General features: G+C 36.4%; 1 protein-coding gene across 1 annotated transcript; it reads left to right on the forward strand.

The window, feature by feature from the left end:
• Positions 1 to 5290: 5290 nt before the first annotated feature.
• Positions 5291 to 24555, forward strand: PI15 (peptidase inhibitor 15; the record flags this gene model as incomplete). Its single annotated transcript, XM_083358615.1, has 5 exons — positions 5291 to 5563; positions 23073 to 23191; positions 23381 to 23513; positions 23626 to 23741; positions 24420 to 24555. The coding sequence occupies 5 exons, from the start codon at positions 5291 to 5293 to the stop codon at positions 24553 to 24555; spliced, it is 777 nt and encodes a 258-aa protein (XP_083214741.1).
• Positions 24556 to 27156: the final 2601 nt, after the last annotated feature.

Genomic DNA, 27156 nt, shown 5'->3' on the forward strand with positions numbered 1-27156 from the left:
AAGCATGTTACTGTTTGGAACCTTCGTCTTGCTTATTGCCTGCAACAAACCGACTACACAACAATAGACATAATAACTATAGAGAATTTGGAGATGATGCCTTTAAAATAACCAGCTCTGTATTAAGACAGTTTTGCACAGTACATTCATTCTGAATTTGTTCTAGAATTTTTCCACATATATGGATGTAAAACAATCAGTACTCTATTACTGTATTTCTCTTCTGAAATAGAGAAAACAGCCACCCAAATACATGGATTATGAGAAACTTAGAAGAGCTAATGTCAACATTTTTACTGCTGGAATTCACATGACATTGATGACTTTGATTTCTCTCAGTTCCGTTGTTATTTTAAATGACTTGTTTAGAAACTTTTCAGTGTAACATAACAAGGAGCATTTCCAGTCAGAGTAAGTAAAAAAAATGTGACTTTTTTTCCCCTTGGCTGCTATATGCGTCACACTATTTTAGATTGTCCAGTTGCCAGGGTGAATTATGATCTGGTGAAGTGAATCTTACTTGGCATATGTAAAATTTGGAAGGATGTCTAGAGAGTTACGTACATTGCTTGATGACCAAATCTATCCAATATACTGTGAATACTGTTCTTTTTCTGGTAATCTACCAGATAGTCAGACTGTGGTAGCTGTAGGACTATATAATTTGGAGGTTTCAGGCTAAGGAAAGCTGATATATACTGCATCAGATCTAATAATTCTATGGTTCATATATTTTTATAAAATACAAGAAGCTTCATTATTCCCATTAATAGTTTGTGTAAACTTCCTATGATACTCATAAAACAAATATACTTCTGAGTGTGGATTCTCAATCCTCATAATTACTTCCTATTTTATATAATAATATTCATTATATTTTAGTCAATGGCAAAAATTGTCTCCTGTTCATATTGTAAACATGTATTTGGATATATAGCATACTATTGAGTCTATAATCCTGTATATTCTAAACTGTTCAAGCTCTGGAAGTCAGATGTGAATAGAAGATTGTATTATTTGGTGCTAATCTGATGGGCTATTTCAAATATGCAGTTTATCATTGCAACTTCATACAATTTTACATAACTTTTTGTATGTGGACAACATGTAAATAAATTATCTTAGTGAGATACAATATGTGCAGGAAATTCTAGAGTCACAATCTAAACTCAAGTATGAGATGTGCATGGTAGGGGTGGAGTCAAAACCTAGAGTCTCTATGTAGCCACAAACAGCCTAAGTCCAACCTCTCTTAAATTCTGCTAATCCTTATCTAGCACTAAACTAGTGCTAATCATTAGTTGGCAAATTCCTGTGCATAGGCATGAGTAGTAATAAATCACAATAATAAATAATAAAGTAATAAATTTGAACTTCATGTATGCTCCTGGTCTTTCATGTCTGACATACATTTATCTTTATAAATTAACACCTGAAATCTTTGGTGAAGTATATCTATAGATAAGAGGTAAAAAATAACTTAGACTAAGATTTGAGGATGTGATATTATTATTTAGCACATGGCATATATACAGTATACACGGACTACAATATACATTAACATTTCACCTAGATTAGTAAAACATAATAAAATATAAATGTTAAAAAGATCTGTGTTCAAATACCAATGTCTAGGCCATCTAACCATTGAAGTGCAGCATCATTTGCACAATATTCTGTTGCAGAGTAGAAAAACTCTAGTGCTGATAGCCTCATTTAGTTCCACATAATTTCTGGAGTATGTTGGTCCTAGTATTGATTTTTGCCACTGTATTCTCTAGGTATATCTTATAGGAGAGAGTCCAGTCCAATGTTACTCCAAAGTAATTTGGATGGGGATTATAGAGAAGTAGGTTGTTGTTTAAATACTGTAGACCTTTGGGGCTTCATATCTACTTTGTTGTTAAGGTGGAAGCAGGTAGTTTTCAACAGTAGTAACTGCTAGAGGGATCTTGGAGTCCTAGTGGATAGTCACTTAAATGTGAGCCAGCAGTGTGCTGCAGCTGACAAAAAAAAAAGCTAACACAGCCCTAGGCTGCATTAACATGTGAAGTGTTAGTGCCATTGATAAGACCACTGTTGGAATATTGCATCCAGTTTTGTTCACAACAATATAAAAAATGTTGAGGCTTTAGAAAGAGTGCAGAGAAGAGCAACAAAGATGATTAGGGGACTGGAGGCTAAAACATACGAAGAACAGTTGCAGGAATTGGATATGTCTAGTTCAGGGGTGTCAAACTCAATTTCACTGAGGGCCGCATCAGCATTGCGGTTACCATCTGGGGGCCGGGTGGGTATGGCCAGGGTGGGCATGGCCTACTGGATGGGCATGGCTAGAGTGCGTATGGCCTACTGGGTGGGCATGGCCAGCTCTAGATCGTTCGCATCAAGGGTGCCTATGGGGGCCTGGGCAGGAGTGGGACAGATCTGAGGGTCTCTGGCAGAAGGAGGGTCTCTGGGCCAGGGCCAAGGCAGTGGGGACCATTCCCTCACTGTTTCCAGGATGGCTTTACGGGCCACATGAAACCACTTTGCGGGCTGGATCCGGCCCCCGGGCCTTGTGTTTGACATGTCCGGTCTAGTTTAATGAAAAGACTGACTAGAGGTGACATGATAGCAGTGTTCCAATATCTCAGAGGCTGCCACAAAGAAGAGGGAGTCAAGCTATTCTCCAAAGCACCTGAAGGCAGGACAAGAAGCAACGGATGGAAACTAACCAAAGAGAGAAGCAACCTAGAACTAAGGAGAAATTTCCTGACAGTTAGAACAATTAATCAGTGGAACAACCTGCCTCCAGAAGCTGTGAATGCTTCAACAATGGAATTTTTAAAGAAAAGATTGAACAACCATTTGTCTGAAATGGTATAGGGCCGTGGTGGTGAACCTATGGCAGGCGTGCCACAGGTGGCACACAAAGCCCTCTCTGTGGGCACACGTGCCCTCGTCCCAGTCCTAGGCCTTCAGCTGGGTTTTATAAAACCTTTTTGCTTTAGGCCTCCACTGCCATATGCAAAAAAAAGGTTCAATTTCGACTTCTTGCAGGACAAAAAAAGATCTTGCAAAGTTGGAATTGATTGATTGAAATTTTTAGTCTCACCCAGTCTGCCATTACCACCGCAGCCACACCCACCCAACAGGCCACGCCCACCCAGCACCTGATGATACATAAGTGGGTTTTGGGTTGCAGTTTGGGCACTCAGTCTCTAAAAGGTTCACCATCACTGGTATAGGGTTTCTTGCTTGAGCAGGGAGTTGGACTAGAAGACCTCCAAGGTCCCTCCCAACTCTGTTATTCTGTTGTTCTACAATGCTGGTCTAGAAGATGGGAAGCACTTTTGAAGATCATACTGGTGAAGTGAGCAAAGTGGATTTCTGCCATAAGCAATAATTAAGCTTTCATTCCCACTTGTTTAATGACTCGGCTGATTCATAAAATTACTCCCACAAAGAAACTAAATAGATATTTCTTTCATTTCCTCATCCCTCCCATTACACACCAGAAGTTCCTACTTTTAACTAGCCATTCAGCGTTATGGAGCAAAGAGTGAGATACATGACCAATTGTTGGCTGCTTATATGTCTCAAAGACGAAGTGCCAATATTTTCACTCTGCAAACTGTCTGAGCTACCCCTCTTACACACAGTAAGCATTTTGAAAATGCTCTCTGGTTTAAAGCATAGTTGGGCTGTTGACCAAGCAAAGTGGGTAAGCATTTATCTGTGCAATCACCAGTGCCTTTTCATCCATGCCTCCCTCCAATTGTTGCTTCAGTTCTCCTGGGAGAAGCCTCATTCCATTGACTTCATAACATATTCCCCTTTGGAATGTTTGATGGGGCTGATTGTAAAGTTACCTCAGGCTTCCAGACCTGGCACTGCTTCTGTCTACTGTAATACTGAAGGAACTCCAAGCTATAAAATCCATGATATGGGATTGCTGGCTCTAGGTCACTGGTGCTCCTTATAGCTGATGGCCCATTTGTCATGGTGCTATTTACTTATGCCCTCAGCTATTTGCATCTTGTATCAGTGGCCGAACCATTCCCTGCTTAAAGAATTCCATCCCACCCCCTTCCAGCAAATGCAGACCAGATGTTTCCCTGACCCATTTTTTTGCTTTCGAGAATATTCAGCTTCTATTGCTATTCACAGGAATGAATTCAGGTGACAAACGTCTTTTCCAGAGTATCACTTTCTCCATTCTTGCTTCAGAGCTGCCTGAATAAAAGCAAACAACTGACAGCAGTGTTCCAAGTGTCAACCTCAAACAAATTGTCTCTGTTTCTTTAAGCCTCCTGTATTTTTTCCATCCAGATTTCTGAAAAAATAAAACGTGTGCATTATTTATCACAGGCACATAATTATTAACATCAGGAAATTAAACTATGAAAAAAAGAAAACCAAAGGAAATAAAGCCAAAGGAGGGGAGGGGGGAGTTGCATTTTGCCTTTTTGTAGTCAGGGTGAAAGGGGTGTTTGAAACAATATACTAATAACCTAACAGTAAAAGCCCAATCACTGTGTTTTCTGTACAAAACTCCACCCCTTGGGTGCATAAGACTTGGAAAAAGAGTTGCCCTTTGTAGTTTACTATAACATATAAAAGCTGTTAGCAGTTCGTGTAGCCAGCAGCCAGAAAGCTTGCAGTTTTCCCCACCCTCTTTCTTTCTCCTTGTAAGTTGGTAATAAGATACACTCTTTTTCTCCCAAAGTTCACACTAGAGCACAGAAGAGAACTGTTTAACTTGGAAGAATAATAACACTAGGCTTTCTGATTCTGCAGAGGTAAGCCACTGAGCTCATTTTCTGTTGCATGTCTTTTTACTGTTATTATTACACGTCTGGTGTTCCTTGAATCAGTTGAGTGGCAGAAGGAAGATAGTGGTTTCCATGTTGTCTCCCTCTCTCTTTCTCCTGTCCTGATTTTTCCTTTTGGTTGTGTCTCTTTAGCTTGAGTACAGAACTTACTCCCAGTGATCCAAAACTTTTTTTCAGTTTGAAAATACTGTGTTGAATCCTTTTTGTAAGTTCTGATCTGCACTAAGATGGTCACATATTTTATAGGACAATTTGTGTTTATTGTTGCTAGGCAACACGAGATCAGAGAATTTCAATTAACTATTGGCAAACGTCATATATTTGTGCTGCACACATGAATCGATTTGGGAGATCCGCTGGGAAACTCAGCTGGAAGAAAAGATTTATTCTGATCCCAATAATATTCTTTAACCCTTTTTCTTCCACAGATCTTCTGTCTCTGCTTTAAAGGAGACATACCCACAGATCCTAAAATGACAGTCATTTCTGCCATTAGTGGGGCTCTCTTAATTACCATTCTCTGTGAAGCAAGTGCACTAGTGTTGCCCAATTCCTCTGACCTATTCCTGTCCACTAAAAATTACACTGATGTTGAAGCAGCTTTGAAAACTCATCTGGATTCTGCAAGCTTCCCCAAAGTCAGGAAAAAGCGATATATCTCACAGAATGATATGATTGCCATTTTGGATTATCACAATCAGGTCAGAGGCAAAGTGTTCCCACCTGCATCCAATATGGAATACATGGTAAGCAGTCAGGTCTTTATTCATTTCCTCATGTCTGAACCTGGAAGGATCTTGCAAATAAAAAAAGTACAATCTATTTAAGTTTCACATTGCCAATAATGTTTTTTTCTTCATCAAAAAAGCCAAGCCAAGAGCTTTTCAAATTACTATAATAGTTTGCATGTGCTGAGTAATTCAGACCATTTTCTTCTTCCTCTGTCTATGCTGCATACAAGGCATAAACTAATAGACCACTATAACAAGCTTCTTTGGATCATATAATCTGAATTTACTAAAGTGCTTGATTAATTCTGTATTTGATTAATCCTGTATTATATGAGAGCAAGAGTTGATTGCAATAATTATTCAGGTTATAAAGAAAAATGAAATTAAGTTTTTTAAGGCTGTAGTCCTGCATATAGTTATCAGGTAATCTCACTGCATATAATTGCATTTCTGAATCAACATGCACAGGAGTGAACCATAAATTTTAAAATGTGAAAGTAGGTATCAAATATTTTTATTGCTTGGAGTTCTTCTGAGGAACTCCATTCTGTCTAAAATCTGGCCCTGGTATGTCTAATCAAATGTGCATGTTTTTCACTTTTCCTATTGCCAATTGTTGTCTCTCTTGCTTGTCTATAATTCTGTTAGATTTCTTAGAAAGGAAATCTGTGATATTTTTAGTGTCAATATACCATACACATGGAAGATTATTTTATATAATTATCAAATGTATCACATGTTGATGTATAATTAAAAACAGAGCAAAATCTTCAATAATATCAAAAGGTGGGATTATTGAACCATAATGGTATCATTATCAAATTTGACAGCATAAGCATTAAAGTGACCTCATATAAATTTACAGTATAACAAAATTAAAGTTAAAATTTCTATTTCACATTGCATCTCTAAGGATTTATACATTCTTGCATCCATTTTTTTAAAAGCTTCTGACACTTCCACATCACATCATTTGATAATCCCTCCACACCAGGGGTGTCAAACTTGTGACGTCACATGATGTGTCACCATGTATTGCAACTATTTTTCTATTGCCAGCAATGGGGTGAGTGCAGTTTTGGCATGACGCATCCAGCCCGCGGGCTGGCAGTTTGACAGCCCTGCTCCATACTATTTGAAACCAACCATGTGGTCATCTAAGTTTTACTATGCTCAGAACATTAAGAATAGACAAGGAAGATCAAGAGCCAATAACTGCTTTTTCCACCCAACTGACAGGGGAAAAACAAACAAACAATTATTCAGCAAGTGTCCTAATTTCCAAGATAGGGATTCCAGGAATAAAACAACTAAGTGTCATTCTTCCTGAATATATACTCCCACTTATGATGGCAGGACACAACCAAGTTTTTCAACCAGGCAATTTTCCCAACAGTTGCAAATATAACATTAGGTTGAATTATAGAGCCTGGGTGTGGGTATAATGTAGGAGGGAAATGAATGGCATGAGTGAACCTCCAAGGATCTCAGGTAAAGTAGAAAGATAGTGCAGTTGCTTATACTGTGGGCAATTTACGCCAGAAACATTTGATACTGTTAGGATATGGTCCAGCACCAAAAGAAAATGGGAAAGAGAACACAAGAAAGGACAACTGAGTTAATTTTGAGTTTTTATACGGTAATGGTTTCATTTGCCTCCTCCTGACCTTTTCTGTCAAAAGGCATTTGGTATTATAAGCAGTGCTTTTTTTGTAAAAGAAAAAGGTGCCGGAACTCACACATGTCATACAACCCAACTTACCTACCCTACAAGGTTCCATCCAAAAAAGGTGCCGGAACTCCGTTCTGACCGTTCTATGAGAAAAAAAGCCCTGATTATAAGTCTACTGGGTCAGGATAATCTGCCTTTTATTTCTTAGTGGATCTCATACAGGAATGGTTCTTTCCCAAAACAGCAGCACTTTGCTTCTATTGTGGTAGTTCTAGTAATATCCCACATGAACCATCCAACAGATATGTGAAGTTTGTCATGTTATAGAACTAGCCTGTTTCTTGGAGTCTACAGCTATCATATATATTACCCAGTTTTAGATAATGTTCACTTTCTAATAGTTGGTAATAAGTGAAGCATATTGAAATCAACCTCACCAGGAATCAGTAAAATTCTTTTTTATTAGAATATGAAAATTATATTCTGAACTGTAGTCACCCTTCTGTGGGGTATCACAGGGTTTGGTCCTTTTACCATTACTTTTTCAATATCTACATGAAACTCCTAGGAGAGTTTTGGATGACATATCCATACACTGATGGTACCTGAGTTCATATTGAGCTGGTCTGGACATGCCATGGAAGTCTTTACTGGTTGCTAAAGGGGCCTGGATGGAATGAATCAGGCTAAACATCATCATATTGTTGCTGGTCCAGAAAACATATCTTGCTCTGTCTGCTCCAATTTTAATTCTGATGGGATGTCACTTATGAAAGAGCAGATCTAGACTTGGGAGTTCTAGACTCACAGCTATGCTGGATTCACAGGGGGATTCCATGGCCCAGGAAAACTTTGCCTGACTCAGATAGTGTGCCAATTATGCTCCTGCTTGGAACAATAGCTCCTGACACTAGTAACTCTTCTAGTAGTGACATGCTTTACATGGAGCCACCTTGGAAAAGCTGCAACTGGTGAAAAATTCAGTGGATGAGAGTTCCTACAACTAGATAAAATCTATATTACAGGCACTACATTACCTTCCATTAGGTTTCCAGGTAAGGAGCTAGTTTCAATCATGATTTCACTTCCTGATATATTTGGGAGGACCTCACTTCCTCCTGGTGGAAACAATCCATCCTATATGGTTTTCTCAGGTGGGGATGGTTAAGGTTCCCCCATATGTGAGATTAAAATGAGGGCTCAGAAGTAAAACTTTTTTTTTATAATGACTTCTTTACCCCTCTTCCCGATGGCTGAGTGGCATCTACTTGGCACTGTTTAGGTATTCTGTTTAGGTATTCATTGGCAATCAAGGCTGAATTGGTATTATTAAGTTGGAATTGGCACCATTATTGCATATGGTTAAGTTGTTTTATTGTCTTGTTCTTAGGATTTTATTGCATGTTTGTTTTTATTTATTTTATAAGCTGTGAGAGTAAACCTTGATTATGGTGGTATACAAAGGCAATGAATATATAAATATGAAGTCGCTTGACTACTTCAAACTAATTTGTAAGACTTCAGAGCACAGGTGTCAAACTCGCCACATCATGTGATGTGTCGTGATGTATTGTGACTTTTTTCACATTGCCGGGGCTGGGGTGGGCATGGTCTCTGCATGATGCAACTGGTCCATGGGCCGTAGAGGATTAAAAAAACATTAGATGTGAGAAAATGTCCTCTTTTATCAGAGATTACACATTTTGAACTAGCAGAGAGTTCTACCTGACTCAGAGCCAAATTATATGGAAGGGAATACTTAGTTGTATCAATCTTTGCTGTAAATTTTGTGGTGATTAACCTTTAGTGTGTCTGAAATATAAAATGCTTGTTAATTTTTCTGCAAATTTAATCACATTATCCTCAAACAAAAAGTGTGGTTTGTTTAAATCTTCCTTTGGATGCAGGATGTGAATCAGATGGATCTACTTTTGGAATGGCCTAGACCAGAATGAGCCCTATTGTGTTTCAGATTGGCTCCCTAAATTGAATCAGGTGATTCTACATACTAATTTTTAACTCATGTTAACTCTTTCAGACTATATATTTTCTTTCAACAATAAAATTCCATAAGCAAAACCTCTAAGAACCAATGGTGAAAACTTGGTCCTTTCATGTGGAGTAAACAAATGAAAACTTTGAGGAAATAATAGACCAGATGGGAACTAACATAAAGAAAACAAACGGGTTTTCCTTAAAAATATTTGAATAAAAATCTAGAAAAGTACAATGTGCAATATACTTTTGTATTTACATTTTGAACTGATAGCATCCTTACAAGCAGTAAGCTGGTAGTTTACTCTCAATTAATCTATATATAAAGTAACAAGACATATAGCACTCTCTCCACAGCAGTGTCTCTCAACCTCTGTAACTTTAAGATGTTGAACTTCAACTCCCAGAACTTTGCATGGAGAAGTTGAGAAGCACTGCCTTACCATAAGAAATGCAATTCACACTTTTGGTGAGTGTGGGCCTACTTCAGTGATTAATATTTTGGTTTTGTGTGATGAAAGAACAAATTAATAAAGGAATTTAGTTACCATTATGAAATAGCAAAAGTTCTACTATTGCATTTTTTCCATTCCATCTCCTTGCTCAGTTTCCTTACCTTCTCCTCCACATGGTCATAAACTCTACAATGGGGAGAAATAGAATGAATGTGATGAAAATAGACAAGGCTCTTCCTACAACAAGCCTTCAGAGAAACTGACTTATACCAAGTCAACATTTTGCAATTATTCAGGAGTTGCTTCTTAGCTCGTCATGTGCAACTGTGAATTTTTATTTATTTATATGGCCAGCCATTTAAATACCTAATCTTAAAATAATAAAAAGAACCACACACACCTCAAAATACAAATACAAACTAAGTTAAAATTAACCATAACACAGTAGCCAAGCACAATAATAAACCCACAACACAGTTGCACCTGTTTTGGGCTCAACTATCATACAAGCCCAGCAACTGGGGAAGAATCAGATCTTCACAGCTTTCAAAAAAAAATCTCAGCAGGAAAGCTGTTCCTGCAGGAAAAAGCAGAAGTTCAATATATCCACAAATTGGCTATTGCTTGTCGTAGATGCCTTATTTCTTGTAATGTGTTCAGTGGCAATCCAAAGATAAAAGCTCAGGTTTAATGAATTAGCTTTTAATTTATTTATTTACTTTTACTGGCATGCAAGGCTGCTTTGCATTGCAAAAAAAAAATAAAAATCACCAGGAACATGAGGCAATTGACAGGGCCAAAGCCTGTGTAGTGAGGGCCAAAATTAAATATGGGAAGGAAGGATCAGCTTCCTTGGACTATTCTTTCTTTTCGTTGTCATCTATGGCTCACCCAGAAAGCTGCCAGGAAAGAAACAGATTGCTTCTGTCCAAAGATTGCACAGGCTTTTGAAATTGGACCAGTAGATGCAGGAAATTAAACAGGGGGCTGTATACATTCCTTGAACCACAGATTGCACACTTTTGTATTAGGCCATATAAAAGGATTGCACAGTCAGTGAAACTATTTACTTTCAAGTTCTTAAAAGGAAGTGAAAGCATTAGCATAGAAATGGAAAAAATTCTGGAAAAGTGTATTTGGAAAAGTTTATTATGGCCCAGCATATTAAGATCCAACATACTTTAAACCTGATAATACTTGAGACACTAATATGCCAATTTAAACTCCCAAATGAAAGCAATACTGCATGCCATGTGAGAAAGAAAATGTGTAGTTCTGCATATGTGTACCTATGTACATTTTTGTAAAGAAGTTAGGAAAATGATAAGTCTTTCATTACTTCAGATATAGTTATATCAATCTGGGGAATAGCACAATATGCAATTTGCATGTATCTAATGTCATTCTAAGAGATGGCATTCAGCCTTGAATGGTCTTACCCTTTGAGTTTGCAGCTGAATCAACTGTCCCCTTTTAAGATTTAAATTGATAAAAATAGTGCACTTAGTCAGTGAAGTGACTCATACTGACTTCAGAAGCATAAGTTCTAAAATAATGCCAATCATTTTAAAGCTACATAATCTAGCACTGACGTTTGTAACTTAATTGCCTGGATAAAAACCAAGATGCTGTCTGGAACTGAGGATGAATTTCTCAACAGCTTAAGTCTGTTTTTATTTTATATGTAAACAAGATTACAAATTATATCTTTTCTCAAGCATTGACAGATCTTTTTAGTTTTTTAAAAAATGGCACTTGCACTTCTGGACTATTTACTGTATGTTAGCTCACAGCTTTGAAAAGGCAGAACAATCAAACTCAATAATGTAATTATTTATTTTAAACATTTAATTTTATTCATCAATCAAACAGATAGCCAGTGGTTAAGGTGCTAGATTAGGAATGGAAGACTCAGAGTCATGGAAGCTAACTGGTTCGCTAGCTGCCCTCTTTCAGCACTAGACTGGGGAGTTGAGCAACATCAATCTAATAAACTAGATTGGACAAGCAGGTAGATTGCAGTCCATACTTTCAAGAAGAGTTCTTTGTCCTACAACAGATTGATTTTAACTAATCATCTTCATCATCATAAACTTTATCAATCAAATAACATAACTTTATGTAGATGAGAAGATAAGCAGCCAAAGTGATCAATTCAAGAATCAACATGTTTTAAGAAGTTTTCTTTACAAAAGAAGACAAACCCAGTAAACTTTAGTAGGAAATGAGCCCTTCTGGAAAGGCCATAAAAGGTATTTGAAATTTTCTTGAAAAGAAAATCTTCAGTGCACCATAACTGCACTTGAAATCAACTTAGATTTAGGAACATAGAGTTGGTACGAAGTTACCATTCATCAGAATGGATTGTTTACTATCTAGCCCTGCATTCTTTATTTTACTTTGACAGGAAAAATCATACCAAGTCCACCCCTTTTGTATCAGATCTTCATATCCACCATTTTGTGTATTTGATCTCCCACCTTCCTATCAACATCACTGTTACAAGAAATGGGTCATTATACCTGTCTAGACACAGTGATTTAGAGAAGAATATAATGTCCTTTGCTAAACATGTCAGTTTATTCTATCTGAAATCAAATATTCAGTATTTTTCCCAAATCATACTTTACAGCCTAACTACAAATACTTTCATCTCTTTTAGAATGCTCTGTCATATTTTTAATAAAGGAATAGATATAGATAAATGGCTACAATTTCTAGAGGAATATTCACAAAATACAAGAAAAATATTTTTTAAACTATGTAAAAATTCAGATTATCTTTGAAGATATTTTAAGAAAATACAGTTTTTGTTACTGGCACTGATCAGTCTGAAACTAGGCAAGATTGATCTGTCAGCGATTGATTCCTCAAAATGTCTAATTTTCTGCAAAATTGAAAATGTATAAGCACATAGTCTTAAAAATGTTTCTAATGGAGCCTACTTCCAAACTTTTTGTACTCTGTTTCCAAGACAGAGCTGACTTCATTTGCTCTGAAGAATATTGTGTCTGTAGATTTCACCCTAGTCTGTGAAAAAAATAACAAGAAAAAAAGTTAAAAGCCATTTGTGGTTTTCCCATGACAAATACTGGAAGACACAAAGCTTTGTTTCCCAGTCTTATTTCTGAGTCAGGTCAGGGTCAAAGCTAGCAGGCTTATAGTGTTTGAGGTTAACCAAGCAATTCTCCAAAGCACCAAGTAGAATATGAACTAAATCTGGAAGGAGATCTGTTGCATTCATGTGCACCTGAGTACTGCTGAAATTAGCTCTTGGTAAAGCAGGAGTCTGAGTTGTATTGGTAGCTCTACTCTCATTCAAGGGAATCCAAATTAAGTCTCTACTTTAGATTTTCCACCTGAACACAGAGGTAGGACCATGGTCAGGAAACACATCCCAATTTTCTTATTCAAGTTTTGCAAATGTTCAGGCACATTCAAGTTTACTTCAGAAGTAAAGAGATGACTGCATATTGCAATAATTGCACAGAAATTTCATATCTATGTAGCAGGGACCTAAAGAAATAGTGCACATCTAACTACAATTACCTTCAATACTCTTATGCTTTGCAGGAGTTGGGAAAAATCTGGTGGGTGTTCTTTGAAGGCAGCTGTTAATCTATCAGCATCCAAAACTATTTCCAACTACACCTAACAACTATCAGAATATTGTCCCTCAATAATAGGATTTGTAGGCACAATATCTTAGTTGGAGCCTGTACAATTTGTTTGGACTGTGCATTCTACCTTTCCTGGTCCTGTTAATTAAGAACATACATTGTATCAGCAGATGGCAACACCTGATGAACCTTCAAGCTTTGAAGATAAATACCACCCAGGTAATAGTTATGGACTAGGATAAAAAGGTGATAGAAGACCCCAGAAGGCATCATGGTAAATGGTATCTGCATCTTTTTGCAAAGAAAAAACATAGCCGCCCAGTAAACTTGACTCAAAGGAGCTGTTGTGTAGATGTGCATTAATAGACTAATGGCATCTCATTAAATATTAGCCTTACAAATGCCATGTACATTTAGTTTACTCCTCAGCAGAGGATACAGTGGCAGATACAACATAATTTTACTATAATTACTATTTCTACTTTTGTATCTCAATGTAGAAAATGAAATCAAGGTCAGTTCATTAGTTCAATATCTACCTTTGCTTTGAAAATAAATGCAAGAAAAAAGTAAAAACCAGAATGAAACTTCCAAAAAATTAAATAAATGCATTTATTTATTTCTCATAATTCTAGGCTGCCTGACTCTAAATGACTCTGGGACATTTGACCTATAAAAAACAATAAAATCACCAAAAGTTCAATGTGGAATGCCATTGGGAGGATACAGCAACCAAACTCTCTCCCTTATGAGGAGAGACCAAAAAGGCCAATCTAACCTAACTAAACCAGGGACCAAGAGAAGAATAATGTTTTTAGTACTCTTAAAGGCAGCAAAGGTGGGAGTGGTCAGAGAAATGCTATTCCAGAGCTCGGGTCCACTTCCTGGATCCTACTAGATGCTAATTCTGTCAAATCTTGAACAGAAACCATAGGAACAGATACTCCCTCAAATAACTAGGCCCTATCTCATGAAGACTTTTAAAGGTGACAGCCAGTACCTTGAACTGCACCTGGAAGCCAATCAGTAATCTGTGTAGCACTTGACGCATGGATGTTTCATGGGAACACTGTGATTTCCAATCATTGCTTGTACTTACTGCTCTACTCTTGACATAGCTTCCCAATGGTTTTCAGATACCTACAGAGCACATTGTAACAATACATCTGCAAGATAATCAGATAAAGTTCTTATGTGGATAGCACGGGCATCCTCTGGAAGGTTCGGAAAAGTTGAACCAATTATGCAACTGTGGCTGCATAATTGAAGCCTTTCCCTTTTAAGTATGCTTTAATTATGTGGTCATGGTCCCCATCTTGATTTTTTTGTTACCTCCTCTAGGATGTTCCTGTTGGGCAGTTCTCATTAAAACACCACCATATATATTTTTAATTTTCAAAAAGGTAAGCATAAAACACATAATATGTGTATATTATTGCACATGTTTGAAAGCTGAGAGTAGCTAAAAAGAAGCACTTCAGTGCATATCTTAATTATTAATTTAGATAAGGTTAGTCTCCAACTTCAATCTGTTTCAAAATAATAGTGTACAAAGCTGTTAATTATGATGGCTCTGTATTTTTGATATCTATTACAAGTTTAACCAGAAGAGATTGTTTTCATTTGCTAGAGAAAGAACAAACATACTTTAGGTTTTAATTTTCAGCCTAAATTAGCTTTCAGTAGTACAATGTTAGTATCAGGGCCCCCAAAAGACAGAAGCTGATTTTTTTTAATGCAAGTCTTTCTTTTATATATAACTGCATGATGGGGAAGGGAATAGAGACAAGAAGAAGCCTTGCATTTCAGTGACCTAAAACCCTGCCTTCATATCAAATTAAACCATTGCTGATCAGTCCAATTACACATTTTGGCAATAGATAGATGATGCGGGTGAAAAGATCTTTAGTTTTACTATTTGGTCCCCATAGTGCTAATTGTTTCCAGCAGCTGTTGTTGATGAATATGATTTATTCACACATATAGCCTGCTCTATTCTCTGAGTCCTAGTGTAATTCAAAAACATTGAGTACTTCATCCATCATTTTTATAGCACCATATTCAATAAAAGTAAATGGAACATACTAGTAAGTTAATTGCTTATTCTTTAGCTAAACTTCTAACAATCAGCTTCATTGCATTCAGAAAAAGGTGCCATTATTTCTTACAAACACTGCTTACTTTGAATAAAAATCTGTCAACCTACTTATTTCAAAGTTTGCATAGGTGCAACTTAGAAGTAATTTTCAAGTACAGTACTTTTTTTTTAAAGGAATTTAGCTTGGAACACCTCACACTCATTTCCCAGGCATGTTTCACCCACTCTATTTGGAGTTCTTATTTTTTCATACCCTACTTGGTAAAAGGTAAATGATACATAAACTTACTACTACTAAAACAAAAAATGAAAATAATCCAGGAGAAAGTAAAATACAATAATAAAAGAGCATAAATTCTGCACAGTGAAAAAAGGTGAAGCAAATGCTAGATTAGATAGATGCTGATTTGTTCAAGCTGGACTTTTCTTAAGGAAAATAGGATCTCAGAATAGACCTCAATTAACAATCATAGCCAAGTAACAAAACAAGATCATGGTGAGAATCTTATATTTATTCTTGTTTTTATTTTGAGCCAGATCTTTAGCAAAACAATTTCCAAAGTAAGCATGAGCATGTATATGTGTATCAAGAACTAGTCACTTCTTCAATATACAAGAGTAGAATTTATGTAAATGCTTAGTTATATTTCTAAAAATCAGACTTGTCCCTGTAAAGTTTTAATAATTTATCAACATCTGTAAATGTGTAGACAATTCCATTTTTTAAAAAGGATTTCTTCCCCCACTCCCTTGACATACATAAACCAAATAATATAATCCACATAGTGGCTTTTTGTGCAAGAACAGATCCAAGGCAGAGCTAATTTTTTTAAAAAAAATATTAAAGTCACTCAAGCCAAGAAATGTGTTAATAATGAGAGATCACAGACCAGTTTGATAAATAGGCGCTGGAAATTATCCTTTTAGTACAAAGTGCTTCCAGTACAAAAAGAAGAAATGGCCTATTTTTGAATGGCCTTGGAATCACTGCTTTCCCCCCTAACCCCAGTTCTTCTGAAAATGGTTTTATTTGTTGAATATGTACCACATACACATTTGTTAATGAAAACTGTTTTAAAAATTGGTAATCCCAAAATAAATTCTGTGAGGTCTCTTGCGAAATACAAGCATCAGAATTAGGCATATGTTATTACTTTAATACAGTCAGTTTTCCACTAATCACTCAGTATTAAATGGAGAAAATCTCCACTTAATGAGATGATATATTTAGTAAAGTAAGAATTCAAAATTTATATAAAAATGTGTAAAATAATCAGCATTTCTGCTACTCAGCCATCAATAGAAACATAGAGATAAACTACATTTACACGCCATGCAAAAGAGACAATATAAAAACTGAGAAGGAAACAAAAAGACCAGAACACCTTCTCTCCAGCAGCCAAAGCCAGATAAGTAGGAATTAACACTGGACAAACAATCAAGGGTGCAAACAATACTGTAATCAAGGAACTATCAAGGAGACAAACAAGAAAACAATCAAGCAGAAAACAAGAAACTACCAAGGAGAAAGCCACACCAACACTGGCAGGGCAGGGTACAACAGAAAGCAAACCCGACACTCCCTACACTCCCTAGCACTGATAATGTTATTTAGTCAGGTAATGAAATCCCCCTTCATGGATTAGTGCCTTGTTGTGGCGAAGGGGCTTGCGTAAATAAATGAGCTATGCTGTGCAGGGCCACCCAAGATGGACAGGTCATAGCAGAGAGTTCTGACAAAATGTGATCCACTGGAGAAGGAAATGGCAACCCACTCCAGTATCTTTGCCATGAAAACCCCATGGACAGTACCAAAAGGCAAAAAGATATGACGCTGGAAGATTAGCCCCTCAGGTTGGAAGGTGTCCAATATGCTACTGGGGAAGAGCAGAGGGCTAGTACTAGTAGTGCCAAAAAGAATGAAGCGACTGGGCCAAAGCCGAAAGGATGCTCAACTGTGGATGTGTCTGGTGGTGAAAGGAAAGTCCGATGCTGTAAAGATCTATTCTTCATAGGAACCTGGAATGTAAGATCCATGAATCAAGGAAAGCTGGACATAGTCAAACAAGAGATGACAAGACTGAACATCAACATCTTAGGAATCAGTGAACTAAAATGGACAGGAATGGATGAACTTAATTCAGATGACCATCAGGTATACTACTGCGGGCAAGAATCCCTCAGAAGAAATGGAGTAGCCTTCATAGTCAATAAAAGAGTAGGAAAAGCAATACTGGGATACAATCCCCAAAATGACAGAATGATCTCAGTGCGAATCCAAGGCAAACCATTCAATATCACAGTAGTCCAAGTCTATGCCCCAACCACTGGTGCTGAAGAGGATGAAATTGACTGGTTCTATGAAGCCCTACAGCACCTTATAGAACTAACACCAAAAATGATGTCCTTATCATCATGGGGGATTGGAATGCTAAAGTAGGAAGCCAAACGATAACTGGAATAACAGGCAAGTTTGGCCTTGGAGTACAAAATGAAGCAGGGCACATGCTGATAGAATTTTGTCAAGAGAATACGATGGTCATAGCAAACACTCTGTTCCAACAACCCAAGAGACGGCTCTACACATGGACATCACCATACGGTCAACACAGAAATCAGATTGACTATGTGCTCTGTAGCCAAAGATGGAGAAGCTCTATACAGTCAGTAAAAACAAGACCAGGAGCTGACTGTGGCTCAGACCATGAGCTTCTCGTTGCAAAATTTAGGCTTAAATTTAAGAAAGTAGGGAAAAACACTAGGCCACTCAGGTATGAACTAAATCATATCCCTGTTGAATAGAGGTGACAAATAGATTTAAGGAATTAGATCTGATAGACAGAGTGCCCGAAGAACTATGGACGAAGGTTTGCAACATTGTACCAGAGGTAGCAACCAAAACCATCCCAAAGAAAAAGAAATGCAAGAAAGCAAAATGGCTGTCTGAGGAAGCTTTGCAAATAGCTGAGGACAGGAGGGAAGTGAAAGGCAAGGGAGAAAGAGAAAGATACACCCAATTGAATTCCAGAGAATACCTAGAAGAGATAAGAATGCCTCTTAAATGAACAGTGCAAAGAAATAGAAGAAAACAATAGAATAGGGAGGACCAGAGATTTCTTCAGGAAAATTGGAGATATAAAGGAAACGTTTCATGCAAAGAGGGGCATGATAAAGGACCAAAATGGCAGGGACCTAACAGAGGCAGAAGAGATTAAGAAGAGGTGGCAACACTACACAGAAGAACTATACAAAAATGAGCTTAGTGTCCCTGATAACCACGATGGGGTGGTCACTGACCTTGAGCCAGATATCCTAGAATGTGAAGTGAAGTGGGCCTTAAGAAATCTGAGCAACAACAAAGGTAGTGGAGGTGACAGTATTCCAGCTGAGCTATTCAAAATCTTAAAAGACGATGCAGTAAAAGTGCTACACTCAATTTGCCAGAAAATTTGGAAAACTCAACAGTGGCCACAGGACTGGAAAAAGGCAGTTTACATTCCAACTCCAATGAAAGGCAATGCCAAAGAATGTTCAAACTATCATACTATCACACTCATTTCACATGCTAGTAAAGTTATGCTTAAAATCCTACAAGCTAGACTTCAGCAGTACGTGGATTGAGAACTTTCAGAAATACAGACAGGATTTTGAAGAGGCAGAGGAACTAGAGAGCAAATTGCCAACATATGCTGGATCATGGAGAAAGCTAGGGAGTTCCCAAAAACATTTACTTCTGCTTCATTGACTATGCTAAAGCCTTTGATTTTGTGGATCACAACAAATTGTGGCAAGTTCTTAAAGAAATGAGAGTACCAAACCATCTTATTTGTCTCTTGAGAAACCTATATGTGGGTCAAGAAGCAACATGGAACCACTGATTGGTTCAAAATTGGGAAAGGAATCTGGCAAGTCTGTATTCTGTCACCCTGCCTATTTAACTTATATGCAGAACACATCATGGGAAAGGCAGGGCTAGATGAATCAAAAGTTGGAATTAAGATTGCTGGGAGAAATATCAACAACCTAAGATATGCAGATGATACCACTCTAATGGCAGAAAGTGAAGAGGAACTAAAGAGCCTCTTGTTGCGAGTGAAGAAGGAGAGTGCAAAAGTTGGCTTGAAACTCAACATTAAGAAAACCAAAATCATGGCATCCAGCACTGTCAATTCCTGGCAAATAGATGGGGAAGAAATGGAGGTAGTGACAGATTTTATTTTCCTGGGCTCCAAGATCACTGCAGGTGGGGACTGCAGCCAAGAAATTAAAAGACGCTTGCTCCTGGGGAGGAAAGCCATGGCAAATCTAGACAGCACACTAAAAAGCAGAGACATCACCCTGTCAACAAAAGTGTGTATAGTCAAGGCTATGGTTTTCCTAGTTGCAATGTATGGCAGTGAAAGTTGGACCATAAGAAAGGCTGAGCACCAAAGAATTGAGGCATTTGAACTATGGTGCTGGAGAAGACTGCTGCGAGTCCTCTGGACTGCAAGGCGATCAAACCAGTCAGTCCTAGAGTAGATCAACCCTGACTGCTCTTTAGAAGGCCAGATCCTGAAGTTGAAATTCAAATACTTTGGCCCCCTAATGAGAAGGAAGGACTCACTGGAGAAGAGCCTAATGCTGGGAAAGATTGAGGGCAAGAGAAGAATGGGATGACAGAGAATGAGGTGGCTGGATGGAGTCACTGAAGCAGTAGGCGTGAGCTTAAATGGACTCCAGAAGTTGGTAGAGGACAGTAAGGCCTGGAGGAACGTTGTCCATGGGGTCGCTATGGGTTGGACATGACATTGCAACTAACAACAACAATGATGCTCTTAATTCACCTGCACATTTGATACAAAAGAATATGGTGTTTTAGACTGAGTTATTGATTGACATGCACTGATTTTGTATGATAAATTTTTGTCTAAACAATATAGTCTGAAGAAATTCTGACAGATTGAAGATTTAGTTGTTGATACATGTCAACAACTTTTGAATTTCTAAAAATTGTTATCTAGAAATTATTTATTATAACAATGGATTCCAGGCCTGTGGAATCTCTTCTATTTTTACTACAACCACAGTATATATTGAAAGGACTAAGTGCAAAAAAATGGTTCATCGGGTAGATATCTCTCAGCAATAAAGAATAGGGAAACTAACTAACTGTGCAAATTAGATTTAATCCTGAGGACCCTCAGGTACAGCAGGAGAAAGAGTGTCAATGTTAGTGAATTAGATATTCACTTCATTTCGGTCTATGTTTTTATAGTCTCATGCAGAAATCAACATGTAATACAACAGTTAGATAAGCAAATGTTAGTATAGTGATTCTAGCGAAAGAAATGTTTCCTTTTTATTATGCATTGGTGAAAATCTGTATTAAGTACTGTGCTGATTTGTAGGTATCACAATTTAAGTATTCTGAAAATAGACTGAGTGTTGGAAAACATGGATGATCAGAGAATTAGAAACTATGAAGGGGTAGAGTATGTTTCACTGTGACAGAGATTAAGGAAGCCAGTTTGGTCTAATTGTTAAGGCAAAAGGCTAAAACCCGGGGGGCGATGAGTTCTAGTCCTGCCTTAGGCATGAAAGCCATTTGGGTGATTTTGGGCCAGTCATTCTCTCTCAGCCCAACTCATCTCAGGGGGTTGTTGTAAGGAAAATAGGAGGAGGAAGGAGTGTTGGATATATTAGCTGCCTTGAGTTATTTATAAAAATAATAAGGGCAGGAAATAATAAATGAAGGAAGGAAGGAAGGAAGGAAGGAAGGGAGGGAGGGAGGGAGGATATTACAGCACTTTTTAAATACTTGAAGGGGTATCACACAGAGCAACTTGTTCTTTCTTTTTAAAAGTGATGAATACAGAGACATGAATTCATATTGCACAAAGGTAGATTCTGTCTACAAATTAGAAAAAAATATTGACAATGGAAAGAATTACTCAGAGAAGAGAGAGGCCCCCTTCCCTGGATGGGTTGAAGCAGATTCCAGCTGTTTTTCTGGGATCTTTTAACTAGGATTTTTGTTCTGGGCAGGTATTGAACACTATGGCTTAAGGAGAACCCTTCCTCTGGATGATAATGTCTGTATTTCTTAATTTGATTAATGTGAAATTTCAGCTAATAAAGCCAGAGATCTCATACATAAACAATCAGTTGGCAAACTTAGTTTCTTTATAATTATTTATTATTGATTCATTTTCCTTCCTTCAAAACTGCCTATGAAACATTTTGACCACATTTAAATTAAGTTTAAATGCACTTAAACAGAAAATTAATAGATTTAAGTGTAACTTAAGTTCAAACTATTGCTCTCATATTAAATTGTATTTAAAGTGTAGCACCTTAACATGCTTTGATCTGAAGGGTTCTTTAATAAAATCCTTTCCAAAAATGGCTTTGTTTCAAAAATAAAATTAAACTTTATTTTGCAAAAAAAATATTGGGGAAATAATTTATATTTTTCTGGGTTTAGTTCATTAAATGCAGTAATCTATATGAAGAAAACAATACATTGAGTAGAACAGAAAAGACCTATTAAAAATTGCCATATATAGCAAAGGAGATGGAGAACCAATTATATTAGCATCACGAGCAAACACTCATTGGGTGGCTGTGAACCTTTATTTCTGAATTTTGGTTTTCTCTATGTAAAATAGGAACAGTAGTAAAAGGATCAAGAGTAATTATTGCAAGCTTTTTGAATATTTCCAAACCAATTTAAGCCAAAATAGTCTCCATACAAATTATTTTTTGTAACATGTTTGTCATAAGTGGGACTGTGAATCAGGAATAATAATAATAATAATAATAATAATAATAATAATAATAATAATAATAATAATAATAATAATAATAAAAGATCCTAGCCCACTGACCATTTCCTTGAGCAGCTGACTGCTGATACTTAACAGGGAACTTTTTGGAATGAAGCATAAGGAGCGACAGAGTTCATTTCAAGAACTACACTAGACATCTTAATGGTTCCTATGAGGATTCTTAGGGGCAAACACTCAGGGCGAACAGATACATTGCTGTCCTGTTTAATACCTCCATAATATCATAGGTCTTTCTCCAAGTTTCTTATGCTTCAAGTATCCAGTTGTTTTTCACCATTACTACAAGGTTGATAGAAATGCATAATCTTCAAAATCCATGTTTGTTTAGAAATTTCTTAAGTCACTAAAGGATTGTTAGGATACTATGCAAATGCTTGGAAAAAAGCCGACTTGTTAACAGAAGTTGTGAGTTTGTGCTCAGTGTAAAGAGTTCTTCATTTAAGTTTATTTGAAGTTAATGTTGCTGATGTGGAGAAACTGGAAGAGGCACAAAATACTCAATATCCATGTTTCTGGTATGAATTGGACTAGTCAGTTGCCTTCATACAGAGGGGTATGCAGCTTGTGTGTCATTTGAGAAATGGATGGAATACAACTGAATAAACAGTCTTTTCAAAAGTGTAAGTTTCTAATAAATTGCCTAGAATTGAAGCTCAGCCAATTCATCTTCATAATGTTTGATCAGTTCATCCCACTGGACAAAGAAACATGGAAGAATTGACTAACTAGGTTTTGGGGTGGTCTGCCACCAGGTCTTCAATAGTATAATTTGATCACTATATTATTCAATCCAATTGATATTTCTGAACTCCTTTTCAGTATTTAGGATAAATAAAAGTGTTATATTTTGCCAGGTGTGGGATGATAATCTAGCTAAATCTGCAGAAGCTTGGGCAGCTACTTGCATTTGGGACCATGGGCCTTCTTACTTGTTGAGATTTCTGGGACAAAATTTATCTGTACGGACTGGAAGGTAATTAAATTTAATATATATTTGTTTCAAGACATTAATTTTCAAGCATCTTTTATCCTGCAATTTTATGAGAATGAAGTAATTTTCAGAAAATAAATTATATATATGTCTATACATAATATATGACAGGCACATTAGTAATACTGAACATTCAAAAATACCATTTTTTCTTATTTTAATTTTGCTCAGATATCGATCCATTCTCCAGCTGGTGCAGCCCTGGTATGAAGAAGTGAAAGATTATGCCTTTCCATATCCTCAGGACTGCAATCCAAGGTGTCCAATGAGATGTTATGGACCAATGTGCACACATTACACCCAGGTGATATTGGTTCAGTTTTCCTGTATCATTCTTCAGTTCAAAGCTTACATCTATGTGATAAGTATGTTATTTTCAGGCTGGACTTTACAAATAAATCTTACTATTCCTTTAGATGGTTTGGGCTACTTCCAACAGAATAGGTTGTGCAATCCACACTTGCCCTAATATGAATGTCTGGGGGGCTGTTTGGAGCCGAGTTATTTATCTGGTATGCAACTACGCCCCAAAGTAAGTTTTTCTATTTTCATTTCATCTACTGTTGCATATTGTCTCAGCATACAAGCCATCATTGTAACTCATTTTCTAATTCATTCAGGTTATATTCTATAAAGTTATGTTATCCATAAGTTATACGTGTAACTTTGGATATGTTGGTATTCCGTAAAAGTAAATCAGGGCAGTTATAATTCCATCTATCAAAGAAATATAAGAATTCCCTGTTGCTAAACCTCATATCATGTTTTTAAATGACAATAGCAAAAGGGGCAAAAAATTATCAGCAGCAAATATTTGGCATGTATTTGAAGATTGGTAGCAAAAAGCATTGAATTTTAAGAACATGTGATTTGGTTATAAACAATCTGCAATCTCCGAATTTTATTTAGCTTAAATCAGTTAAACATAGAAGGAGTCTGTCTCGGTCTATTCGTATTGTAACTTGTCTTCTTATGAGATTTTTCTGGTTCTACCCATAAATATCCAGTCCTATGTCCATAGGAATTGGGGCTAAAAATCTAAGTGAATTCAACATCTTGAATAAAGGTAGATTCTGCACCTAAGAACAATTGTATAATAGACTCTGCTGTGCAGGTAACATATGGAAAAAGTATATTTTATGTTATTCAATAAAGAATATTATGAAATATTCAGCATACTAAGTATATTATTTGTTTTTTCCCTCCCTAGGGGAAATTGGATAGGAGAAGCACCATATAAAGTTGGGGTGCCATGTTCTGCTTGCCCTCCCAGTTATGGAGGATCATGCACTAACAATCTTTGCTTTCCCGGAGTGACATCAAACTACTTATATTGGTTTAAATAAATGGTACAATTGTTCTAATGAAATGCATGTGTAACAAAATCTTGTATATTGAAGTTTGCATATATTGTATATATAATGTATTGATTCATTAATATTATTATGGACTTTATGTAATAATATGAACATTAGTTTTTAGAGATATAATGTATATTTAAATATTTCTTTTTTAAGTGACAGTGGACCACTGATAGCTACAGATTAATAATGTGCCTTAAACAACAAAGACAAAGAAAATTGGAATAGGAATTAAAGTGATTAAGTTTAGTCCCTTAAAGGCCTTAAAGGAATGTATCCTCAAATATTTTATATTTATAAGCCTGGGCACAAAATGAACTCTAAATTATTATATCTAATCCTTTGAGTTTACTTGTGTGCATATGTATGTGTTTTACAAAAATTGGAAAACAAAAGATATCCTAGCTACAAATTGAAAAGTTTAAATAACTCAAATTGGTAGAATATCAATATGGGATATTTCTTTGTACTGCTATTATACCCAACCAAGTGTAATTTTATAAAAGAACACAAAGTTCTCCAGAAAATTTAACAGAAGAAAAAACAATATTGAAATTATAATGGTGTATATTTGTACAGCTTTAATCTCGTATTTAGTAGCAAAAAAAGTCCAAACTTTTTCCTTTACTTAAAAATATATGTGCAATTGTGGCAAAATTCTGTAGACTAACTTTAGTTTTGTGCTTAGAAATATGCTTAGTTATGTAGCTATAGTTAAACAAAGTCCTAACTTGGATAAGAAAGTCAAAGCAATTTGGCAATCATCTGATGGTCACATACACTCTTCTTCCTGTTTGTGATATTTAAGGCCACTGCTGTTCCTGGAGTTTTGCATTGTGAACTACTTGACTCCTATCAATGATATTCTTTGCAGGTAGAGTGGAGCAGATGGGTGCTGCCATGCTAATGTGGATCCCAGGTTCATTGGAGTATGTGCAATAATATCAGAAATTGAACTGTTCAGTTTTGATAAAGTTAGATATATTTTAAACAGCATCAGGTTTATTATTACTTGGATATTCAACACAGGCTGGACTGTAATAATAACACACTCTTCTATCCATATATAAGCTAAACATTAATTTAGAGTCAAATATCTTGCTTCTTAATGGAGAAAGAATGTTAGAGTAGTTTGCTTTATGGTAACCAAGAATTTCCCCAGCATTAAAATAGTTACTGGATAGCAATTATACAACTGAACTTCTATGGGGTACATGCTGTTCCACTAACTATATTACTTAATTCATTGGCAAAAAGATAGTCAAGAAATAGATCTGTAACATTACAAGTAAACCTTATAACCTGTTGACCTCTCATCACTGTCAATGTAGCAAGGGGCTTATTCTGCCATAGGGAAAAAAATTCTTTGGGTCCAGTATAATTTTAGTTTGCAGAATAGGTTATAACCCTTTCTAGGTACTAGAAGGAGTGGTGAGCAAAAAAAATGCTATATATTTAATTTTTTTTAAAAAAAATGAGTGATATTTCAGAAGTAGTATAGTGTGCTTTCTGAATTGTACATACCTGATTCTGTATTGCAACTGAAGCTATTTCAAAGAATATACATGCATTTATATTTTTAGTGATAATTATTCTTCTACATTGATATAAATAACCTGATTCTATGGAATATTATCTTTTAATAACTCAGACCACAAAACTTTACTATCAAACTGCTGCATAGGACTTTTTACAGCATGCAGAAATGGTGCTAATCTAGGGCAAAATCTGGCTCTATTGAAAACAATGCCCATTTTTTCCCATTGTTTTCAGAGAAACTATGGTTCATCTACCTATCCATTATAAATACACTGTTAATTAAAACAAATACAACATAAGCTATTTCATATGAGCAGCTTCTTAAAGCAGACAGCAGGAAATTTCTTCATAGACCTAAAAGACTTTCAGTGCACTGGTTGAGGGACTGACTTTTCTATCTTAATTATATAATGATGATATTAAATTACCTGCATGGTTAACCCAAAATCACATAATATTTATCAGCTCTATTGGTTTCTGCCAAAGATGGTTAAACTGTATTTCTTAGAAGTTTAGGATTTCTCAGTGAAAAAAAAATAGTAATGAAAAGACAAGCATTTCAGGAAGGAATTTGATTACTGTCAACTATTACTGCTCTTCATCTGAATTGCAAAATATATCTTGGTTATATTTTAAGGTACACAGATTTAGTTTGTAGGCGTGGCAAAACCTAGCATGTCTGGATGATGAGCCATATTTATCAACTTTTGGCAGATGTATATGTTGCCTGGCAGACACATCTGAGTTCCTTGGTAAACAAATTGATGTGAAAAATTTTCTTTGAGTTTACAAAGTTTGAAAGCCACAAGTTTACATAAAAGGAAAGCTGAAAAATGCTCATTTTCTCACATAACCAGTAGTATCTATGGGTGCTTGATCGAGTAGCTCAGTCTGAAGCTACAGTATGTATCAGTGTAAAATAGATGATAGATAGATAGATAGATAGATAGATAGATAGATAGATAGATAGATAGATAGATAGATAGATTTACTGTGGCCTTGGACAATCCTATAGCAGATATCTGAAGCACCAACCACCCAGTCACT

The sequence above is a fragment of the Vipera ursinii genome (genome assembly GCF_947247035.1).
Source record: "Vipera ursinii genome assembly, chromosome: 3".
In the NCBI taxonomy this organism is placed as follows: domain Eukaryota; kingdom Metazoa; phylum Chordata; class Lepidosauria; order Squamata; family Viperidae; genus Vipera; species Vipera ursinii.